Below are 9,666 nucleotides of genomic sequence, written 5' to 3' on the forward strand. Positions count from 1 at the left end.
CACAACACTCTGAAATATGATTTGCTGGGCTAAAATCTGGTTCCTAACCATCTACAGGTAAGACACCCGTTATAACATGCTAATATCATGGTATTGTGCTTATTACCAATTGTACATGGGGCTGCAGGTAACCTAGTGGTTAGAGCATTGGGAAAGTAAGTGAAAGGTTGCTGGATCGAATTCCCTGAGCTGACAAGGTAAAAAATCTGTCGTTCTGCCCCTGAACAAGACCACTGTAGGCCGCCATTGTAAATACGAATGCGTTATTAACTGTCTTGCCTAGTTAAATAACATTTTTTATTTTTTTTAAATAGCATGTAATATCGCATGAATTCACAAGGGGGCACACATGTACCAAGACATCTTCCTGAATTACCATGACTACGGCAAACAGGTGTCTATTAGTTGTTGTTGCTGCTTACGTCAGTTTCAGAGCGTTTTACAATAAGCTAGCTAGCTGCATAGTTAGCTACTAAAGTTTAAACCTTTGCTGATATAGCAGGGCACGCGCGTCGACTTAGTATGAAGACATTGCTCTAGTCTTCTCTCCTCCTCAGTCCTCTTCCCTAGAAATTCCGTGAGAGTTGTGTTATGTTCAGGAAAAGTGTCTGGAAGAATACCGTGAGTGATGCCGTTAGCTGGCACCAGGACGAGGCCATGAACACGACCATGTTCATCCTGAAAGAGTATGGTCCGACCGGATTCCTACTCAAAGAGGAGGGGGAACCCAAAAACTTCAAAGTAGGCCTGCATGTGCAACATCCTAACTTGACATCATCCACATTATAGTCCTATTTACATTTTGACACGAAATACTTTCTTATTTCATAATCAGGTAGCCTATTTTTCATATTCCACAGGTGTTCTTGGGAGACCCTCATACATGTACCTGTTCAACATTCCACAAAGAGAGAGACCTCTGCAAACACATCTGCTGGTAATAATGAAGAAAACATACCGATCACACATAAAAGATAGTGCATGCTCATTCTGTAAAATAATTCTACTTTCATTGTAGGGTTTTATTGCGGAAATTCCGACTGCCTAGAGAACATGAATGTAAGTTTCACTTAGACATAACATAGGCTACAATGCATAAGCCAAATTGCAATTCAAACCCTAGGCACTCTGTAGAAATGATAGGATTTTTAACAGCATATCCTTAAACTCTACTGTGCCCTCTGGTATGTACACTTGCAGATTGCTTCCAGCAGGTCCTGGTTGAAAGGCAGATCCTGGAGCTGCTACAGGGTTTACACAGGAGCAGAACCCCCCGGCCTGTACACCCACCCTGCTCTGAGGCTGACCCTAACCCCAGACCAGACCCAGCCGAGGGGGTCAGACAGAAGGAGATCGAAGCCGAGGATGTGTGTCCCATCTGTCAAGAGGAGTTGCTGGGGAAACGGCTGCCTGTGTCTTACTGCAGGTCAGATCATCACGTGGATTATAATGTCAACACACTTACTGGGCCACCCTTGGTATACCTATTAAATGCTTACTAGATCTTAATGATATGATGGAGAACACAAAGGAAAGTGATTTGAGGATAGGGGAAATGTGCCTGAACTGACCTACTGTTTTACTGCAACAACAGGGGAACATGTGAGTGGGAGGGAAAACGCCTTCTGCCACCAACTGTCATGCCCTATGTCTTCCCATTCAGGTTCGGTTGTGGCAACAACATCCATATCTCCTGTATGAAGGTGTGGGCAGACCACCAGGCACGTCCGGAGGGGGTGGGGGAAGCCATGGTGAAGTGCCCGCTGTGCCGGGAGGACTTTGGGCTGGTCAAGCTGCTCCTGGAGCAGGTGAGGAATGTCGCTAAGCTCCACACAGCTGCTGAGCGAGAGAGGCCCGACAGACACCTCGGGGTGCTCTGCAACAACTGCAGGGTCTGCCCCATCACTGGCAAGTGCTTCAAGTAAGTCTTGTTGTCATAATGCCCAGGGCCAATAGACCTTGAGCTCGAATTTACATACTTTCCCCCTATCCACTTACCTATACTGTTATGGATCAACTTTTCATGTCTATGACTTCCCTTTAGGTGCACAGTCTGCCGGTACTATCACCTTTGCGAGGACTGTATAAGAAGGTGCTGTCACCCTCAGCATCCGTTTGCCATACGTACGGTAAGCAGTCTTCAGTTAGACTCTGTGAGCATTTCTGCATATATTTGTGTCAGGAAGTAGACATGATAAACTTATGACATCAGCTATTATGTCCATCAGAAAAGGACTGAGAAGTGGCTGTCCTTGGGTCAGCGTGTGTTCAACACACTGGGTGAACCACGTGAGATGACCACTCAGTCAGTGGGTGACAGGTGAGCACTGGAATCTCTGTAAGAACCCTGTATAAATAGATTATTATGCTCAGTGTCTGAACACCCTGAATGGCATTTAGACAGTGCTAAAATGCAAAGATGTTGTCACACATACAGGCTGTTACACTTTACAACCTGCTGCAATAAGCATTGTGATTCATATTTAAGTGCAGTTAATTACATTATTATTTTAATAGATGTTTTATTGTCACATACACCAGATAGGAACAGTGAAATATGTTGTTTTACAGGGTCAGCCATAGTAGTACAGCACCCCTGGAGTAAATTAGGGTTAAGAGCCTTGCTCAAGGGCAGAGATTTTTTCACTGGTATTCGAACCAGTGACCTTTCGGTTACTAGCCCAACGTTCTAACCGCTAAGCTACCTGCCGTTAAAATATAGCCCATGAGTCTCTGGTTTCCTTTCCCCCTTCAGCATGATTCCTGTTGAGAGTGACCCACTGCCAGAGCACCTGGTCAGGAGCCTCCTTTCGGTCAGGGTGAGGAGAGGCTGCCCCCTGCTGGACCCTGGGCAGCAGTGTAGGATCTGCCTGAAGAGCTTCCAGCAAGGGCAGCAGGCCAGACACCTGCCCTGCCATCACAGGGTAAAGACTTAACTCAAATGATCCTGTCACCGCCAAGTAAAGAGTTAGGTAAACGGGCCCTGACATGTTCTGCCACCACAAGGTTAAGAGTTAGATAAACTGCCCTGACCTGGGCCTCCCGAGTGGCGCCCAAGGCACTGCATCACCCTTCTTTGGACACTGTGTGAACTAACCTCCAGACGAGCTTCAATGCCATACAACTCTCCTTCCTTGACCTCCAACTGCTCTTAAATGTATGCTCTTCAACCGATGCTGCCCACACCTGCCCGCCCGTCCAGCATCACCACTCCTGACGGTTCTGACTTAGAATATGTGGACAATTACAAATACCTAGGTGTCTGGTTCGACTGTAAACTCTCCTTCCAGACTCACATTAAGCATCTCCAATCCAAAATTAAATCTAGAATCGGCTTCCTATTTCGCAACAAAGCATTGTTCACTCATGCTGCCAAACATACCCTCGTAAAACTGACTATCCTACCGATCCTTGACTTTGGCGATGTAATTTACAAAATAGCCTCCAACACTCTACTCAGCAAATTGGATGCAGTCTATCACAGTGCCGTCCGTTTTGTCACCAAAGTTCCATATACTACCCACCACTGCGACCTGTATGCTCTCGTTGACTGGCCCTCGCTTCATACTCGCCGCCAAACCCACTGGTTCCAGGTCATCTATAAGTCTTTGCTAGGTAAAGCCTCACATTATCTGAGGTCACTAGTCACCATAGCAGCACCCACCTGTAGCACGCGCTCCAGCAGGTATATCTCACTAGTCACCCCCAAAGCCAATTCCTCCTTTGGCCGCCTTTCCTTCTAGTTCTCTGCTGCCAATGACTGGAAAGAACTGCAAAAATCACTGAAGCTAGAGACTCATATCTCCCTCACTAACTTTAAGCACCAGCTGTCAGAGCAGCTCACAGATCACTGTAAATAGCCCATCCAACTACCTCATCCCCATACTGTTATTTATTTATTGCCTTACCTCCCTTATCCTACCTCATTTGCACACACACTGTATATAGACTTTTTCTATTGTATTATTGACTGCATGTTTGTTTATTCCATGTGTAACTCTGTGTTGTTGTTTGTGTCGCACTGCTTTGCTTTATCTTGGCCAGGTCACAGTTGTAAATGAGAACTTGTTCTTCACTAGCCTACCTGGTTAAATAAAGGTGAAATAATAAAAAATAGCTGTGCCACTAGAGATTCTGGGTTCGAGTCCAGGCTCTGTCGCAGCCGGCCGCGACCGGGAGACCCATGGGGCGTCGCACAATTGGCCCAGTGTCGTCCGGGTTTGGGCGGCAGGGATGTCCTTGTCCCATCTCGCACTAGCGACTCCTGCGGCGGGCCGGCGCAGTGCACGCTGACACAGTCGCCAGGTGTACGGTGTTTCCTCTGACACATTGGTGCGGCTGGCTTCCGGGTTAAGTGGGCATTGTGTCAAGAAGCAGTGCGGCTTGGTTGGCTTGTGTTTCGGAGGACGCATGGCTCTCGACCTTTGCCTCTCCCGAGTTCGTATGGGAGTTACAGCGATGAGACAAGACTGTAACTACCAATTGGATACCACGAAATTGGGGAGAAAAAAAACGGGGTAAAAGAAAAATAATGTAATAAACTGCCTCTCCTGCTCTGCCACCACAAGGTAAACAGAGTCAGTCTAAAGTGGGTGATGCCTTGTCTTTAACCCTAAGGCCCCCAAAACCAAAATTCCTGTTGACATTTTTTAATTCTGGACTAGTTTGAGTACGTTCTGAATGGATGAACTGTGTCCTGATATGGACGGTGAGAGCAGTAACTGAATTTGATCCATCTTTGTCCCCTACTACAGTTCCACACAGACTGTGTCGACCCGTTGCTTCGGAGGTCCAACTCCTGCCCTCTGGATGGATACGTCATCTACAACCCCCTAACATGGAGCAGGGGTGGGGGGAAGGGTAGACCCAAGCTGGCCTCCTCCCTTGACCATCCAAAGCTCACAGAGCAGCACAGACTGGAGCTGTTTGTCCCAGGAGTAGCTCTGCTGGACAGGGCAGCCAGGGTGGTTCCCTGCCTGAGTATGTTCAGCTCCGAGGGCTCAGCCGATGCCATAGTACCTCTCCCTTAAGACACTATGGTTGTCGGCTTACAAGGTCTACGCATCAATACAGTGAACATTGAGAGCATGGAGGGTGGAACAAGCGGGACAGAGAAGGATGGAACTCCAGTCAAATCAGTCATTCTTAACAAGAGCCTTTCCTCCCAGCATCTAAGGACAGACGTGTCTAGAGTGAGGTTGGGACGCACCAAGTCAAGCTCCTCGACCAAGAGTTTGGCCCAAAACAATGTTACCTCAACTAAGAGGCTGGGTGGGGTCTATGGAGTGACGGGAAGGGCCCAGCCGAGTCTGTTTGTGGGTGTAAACAGGCCAGACAGGGACATGACTGCTGCTGCTGCTAGGCCCAGAGCTGTCATCACCCTGTGGAGAGCCAGGCCGCAGTGGAAGCTGAGACCCAGGGTACCCAGACCAGGCACAGGAGACAGCCAGCAAGCCACAGGCCTGAGAATGACAGGGGTACTGATCAATGCTCCACACCAGGGAGAAAAGGAGTGAGTTGGATTTTAGAACATATTTTGTTGTGAACGGACTACTGCTTTTGACTATAAAGGTATTGAGTATGGTACAGTCGTACTACTTAAGAGTAGTTTTTGATACAGTGGATTCAGAAAGTATTCAGACCCCTTGACTTTTTCAACATTTGTTATGTTACATCCTTCTAAAATTGATTAAATGGTTTCCCCCCCCTCACTTGTACTAGTTAATTTTTTTCTACATAAAGGAAATGGATAACAGTTTTGTTTTATATTTGCTTGTTTGCTCAGCTCTTGGTTAGATATCTACACTGCACAGCTATGTGTTCACTTCACCTAAGTCTGTTTGGCTTTCATTTCTCTGTGTTTTTATAAGTGCTATTTTCATTGACACAGTTTTTCAATTCGCTTAGCAGAGCTTGTTTTAAACAAATGTCAAAATGAAATACAAAATGAACTTTTACCTGGACATATAAAAGTACCACAGACATACTGACCCATAATAAAAACAAAAGTTTTTTTATTTTTTATTATCAGTCTATTTACATTTTCAGCTTGCCGTTTTTCATTTAAGACACATTGAAGCAGTGATTGCCCAGGTGATGTCAAACTGACTAAAGGAACCACGCCCCTGTGTTTTTATTTTGCCTTCTGGTAGGCCGTCATTGTAAATAAGAATTTGTTCTTAACTGACTTGCCTAGTTAAATAAAGGTTCGATAAAAAATGAAAAGCATCAGTCCAGACTAAACGCGCTGTTGCGCGGTAATATTCCTCTTCTCATCCTGTGTGGTGACATCATGACTCTGAGTTGTAACGGTTAACACATGACCATTGAGAACAGTGACTGTCACTGGTGGCAGTTCGACCAGCGCGTCCTCAATGTCCTTCAGAGACTCTCTCCCCTCCAACCTTCCTCGCAGAATATTTCTGATGACACGGTCCTCTACAGTGAACACCCGGCTGACCAGATCATCAGATTGTATGGAGAGCTTCCCTCTAGTTATCCTTCCCATCAGGGATAGTATGTACGACATAGGGCAATGCTTACAAGTCACCATCTTTTCAGTGGTGTCCACCCTCTCCAGTGGGTGTGCTTCTGGGCAAGTGTACTCTTGGGACAACCAGTATCCAATGATTTTCCCCTCAAACTTTCAGGCTGTACCATGTCGTGTGGCAGATCGCATTTCCTACCACTGGCCACGTTGACCAGAGTAGATTCTGGTGTTGTGTTCAGCCCGGTTTTACCCCCATACTTAACAACAGAAACATTGGTGACCCGGTACCATTTCCCCACTTCAACCGTGTTTTCAGGCGGTCAGGTTTGTGAGTGTAGTTGAATCATCTACAATATCACCGACTAGGTATTCCACCATGGGCATGCTTTTGTTAAATCTTGTTTTACAATGGCCCTCTTTCACTTTCTGAATCACCTCTACTGTAACGTTCACCTACAATGCAAGAAAAACACCAAAAGGAGAAATACATTACAGGGTACTGAACTAGACATGGTTAGAGTTCAAACATAGTGATAGTGAATCATTGATAGTGAATTATTATTATTATTATTATAGCTACCTTCTGTTTTACAGCATTTTCTGTGTTTTCTTTGTCCTCTTGAAGGTCAGCTAGGGCCACATCCTTGACCCTCCCGTCAAGGTCGCTGTTGAATTTGAAGGGTAAATCTTCGAGGATGGAAAATGTGGATGTGTATTTAAACATTATCTCCATCTTGCTGTTTCTGCTTATGGATGGCTGGAGCACCACTTTCACCAACTTCACTGGAGTTCTGCAAAAACATGCATTATAAAATATTAATAACAGATATTCCTAATCACATAGCACTCAAAGCCTTTGCAGAGCACTTCATACACAACTTACCTGCGACTCTCTGCTGTGGCAAAGCGGTCTCGCAGCTGCGGCTGAAAAACGATCAGATTCCTACTCTCATCTTCTTGCTGTAAAACGGCATTGAAATATCCTGTCTTCTTCCCTCTCTTCACTGCTGAGACATTGTGGATGTAACCGCAGGCCTTGATTACTTCCTGCAAATTCCCCATTATGGAGCCTATTGGAGGGACAAAATGCAGCATTTTAATGGAAATACATCTAGGCTATAGACATGTATAACCTAGATATTCAGAGTCAGGGATACTCAGTTTGAGATTAGGAATTTTAATAGGCGCCATGTTGGCACACTAAACTCCACAACAGTCAGCAACATTCTAGACTAGATGGGCAGGGCTGTACCTGCTCTGATGCTTGGTGGGACTGGGGGTGGGTCAGGGGCACTAGGGTCTTTGACGGTGGTCCAGTCCAGCTCTTTGAGTCTGGGGAAGTTTGCGATGATCTCTTGCTTATGCAGAAGGGCCACAAAACCATGGCAGTACTCCTCTCCTCTCTCTCTCAGCCTGTCCAGTAGCTTGATGACTGTAGTCTCTGGAGGCTGACTGGATTGCAGGTGGGAGAGGTTGTTGTATTCACGGTGCTCCACAAGTTTCCTTGAATGGGCGTACTGGAGAATAATGTCGGGTTCCGCTGACAGAATCTCTGTCAGGAGCGGCTTATTCTCCAGCAGAAACTCCTTCGCCATTCTTCTCTGGGGTGGTTGGCTGTTCTTGGCCTAAGTTGGTTTCCTCCTGGGGACTCGAGTTAAGGCTGTGTTCAGCAGGACACAACGGCGTGCAACTTTTGATTGAACAGAAAACTGTGCTGTTCTCAACGGTCGGGCAACACTCCGCCACAACCACCAAACAGGAGCAAAGATACCGCAAAGAGCGGTTGGGGAGAAGCGTGTCGTTCAGGCACGTAGTAAAACGTTTAATATACTGAACACAGCCCTGCTTCATTGGCTGGTAGAATCTACTTCCTATTAGCCAGAGAGGTATGGCTTGTTGTCATGGCAGGGTCTATGGGTGCTGGTCAGGTGAAATCAAACTAGCACCTGGAGAACGAGATGGAACAACAGGTTAATTACTGTGTCAAGTCAAAAAATACAGTGAGTGACAGCTGTGTTTAAGAGTGGTATCAGGCAAAAGACTATGATGCATGGTTAGTACACTCTACTGGGTTATAGCTAGGATATTAGCCTACATGATATTGCTATGATTATATTGATCTCTTGTTTTGCCTCTTTAGGGTATCAAAAGGTAAAAAGTAATATCGCTCACTGGAAAGCCACCTTGACATACAAGGCGTTGTAATTAACAAAGGTAGGTGAAGTAGTCGGGTATGCCTTCCCTAATCTATAATTAATACACGGCTATTTGAGCCACAACAGACAGCCGGTGCACAAGAGCAAAGAATATTCACCCACACAAAACTAGCAGAAGGATGGTCTCTTTAACAAGCTGATAATACCGGTTCGTTTCAACGTTTTGTATGTTTTTCTTTCAACAAAGTAAGTCATGATATTTTGTATATTATTAGTTATGTCACTTTTAACCCAAACTATAAGATGGTTTTGCAAAAATGTTTGTAAACAATCTATAGCTTCAAAATGTTTCAAGCTATGATATTGATGTCATATAACTACCATATTGATGTCAACTAAATATACTATTTGATGTCATATAACTATCATACTGATGTCAGTCCGTGCATCCATAACTACATATTAATTCTAGAGTTTTAGCTACAGAATATTCATCCGAAGGGGGTCGCCCGTTTGGCTGAAAAACAAATTGTGCCGCGCTGCGCACAGCACCGTACAATTCAAAATATACGACCTGGAACGGAGCAGGAGAGAAGGCACTCAAATGCTTCATCTTGCAGCATACACTTTACCCATTTTACCTGGAGTCATATTTCTAAAGCATTATCCCGCACCACATACCCATTATTTTAATACCAAACATTTTCACAATATCTAATACGTAACGTTAGCTAAAAAGTCCTGGTAAATAACGGTAAGGAAATTGATCGTGCTATCCGGAATCCTTGGGACGTTCCTACCCCCCGTTGAAAATGGTTCAGGTAGGGTTAGGTAAGGGTTATTATAGTTCAGGTTTAACCGTAAGCAAATAGTTATGTACCGCTTCTTGTCCTCTGCTTTTTCCCGCGCTCTCAATGAACAAAGAAAAAAGTTCCTCTTTACTGCTACTAGCGGCTTCAACATATCCCGGGCTGTGGGCGGGTGCAGATCGTGTTCTTCTTCTTTGGTATCATGTCGTTC

At 45.3% G+C, this 9,666-nt stretch overlaps 2 protein-coding genes across 3 annotated transcripts; one reads left to right on the plus strand and one right to left on the minus strand.

Moving 5' to 3' along the window:
• Window positions 1-218: 218 nt before the first annotated feature.
• On the plus strand, window positions 219-5,701 carry zswim2 (zinc finger, SWIM-type containing 2). Its single transcript, XM_055928319.1, has 9 exons — window positions 219-741; window positions 861-937; window positions 1,019-1,059; window positions 1,201-1,426; window positions 1,664-1,921; window positions 2,045-2,129; window positions 2,229-2,320; window positions 2,756-2,924; window positions 4,755-5,701. The coding sequence occupies exons 1-9, from the start codon at window positions 592-594 to the stop codon at window positions 5,028-5,030; spliced, it is 1,374 nt and encodes a 457-aa protein (XP_055784294.1). The 5' UTR covers window positions 219-591; the 3' UTR covers window positions 5,031-5,701.
• Window positions 5,702-5,997: 296 nt separating this feature from the next.
• On the minus strand, window positions 5,998-9,640 carry LOC129859019 (uncharacterized). 2 transcript variants are annotated; one of them, XM_055928321.1, is made up of 5 exons: window positions 9,527-9,640; window positions 7,743-8,436; window positions 7,374-7,560; window positions 7,071-7,281; window positions 5,998-6,943 (listed from the first exon to the last, which is right to left on the minus strand). In XM_055928321.1, the coding sequence occupies exons 2-5, from the start codon at window positions 8,083-8,085 to the stop codon at window positions 6,803-6,805; spliced, it is 882 nt and encodes a 293-aa protein (XP_055784296.1). In that variant the 5' UTR covers window positions 8,086-8,436; window positions 9,527-9,640; the 3' UTR covers window positions 5,998-6,802. The 2 variants fall into 2 exon arrangements, with proteins under 2 accessions (XP_055784296.1, XP_055784297.1); XM_055928322.1 differs by lacking the exon at window positions 9,527-9,640 and having other exon boundaries at window positions 7,743-9,462.
• Window positions 9,641-9,666: the final 26 nt, after the last annotated feature.

This window comes from Salvelinus fontinalis, chromosome 7 (genome assembly GCF_029448725.1).
Source record: "Salvelinus fontinalis isolate EN_2023a chromosome 7, ASM2944872v1, whole genome shotgun sequence".
In the NCBI taxonomy this organism is placed as follows: Eukaryota; Metazoa; Chordata; class Actinopteri; order Salmoniformes; family Salmonidae; genus Salvelinus; species Salvelinus fontinalis.

What these genes read in the sequence shown, in the direction of transcription:
- zswim2 (XM_055928319.1), top strand. Translation starts at nt 592, where the DNA reads ATGTTCAGGAAAAGTGTCTGGAAGAATACCGTGAGTGATGCCGTTAGC. An exon ending in CTGCCTGTGTCTTACTGCAG is followed by an intron (nt 1,427 to 1,663) that starts GTCAGATCATCA and finishes CTTCCCATTCAG; the next exon opens with GTTCGGTTGTGGCAACAACA. An exon ending in ACTCAGTCAGTGGGTGACAG is followed by an intron (nt 2,321 to 2,755) that starts GTGAGCACTGGA and finishes TTCCCCCTTCAG; the next exon opens with CATGATTCCTGTTGAGAGTG.
- LOC129859019 (XM_055928321.1), bottom strand. Translation starts at nt 8,085, where the DNA reads ATGGCGAAGGAGTTTCTGCTGGAGAATAAGCCGCTCCTGACAGAGATT. An exon ending in GCCACAGCAGAGAGTCGCAG is followed by an intron (nt 7,282 to 7,373) that starts GTAAGTTGTGTA and finishes ATGTTTTTGCAG; the next exon opens with AACTCCAGTGAAGTTGGTGA. An exon ending in AAAATGCTGTAAAACAGAAG is followed by an intron (nt 6,944 to 7,070) that starts GTAGCTATAATA and finishes CTTGCATTGTAG; the next exon opens with GTGAACGTTACAGTAGAGGT.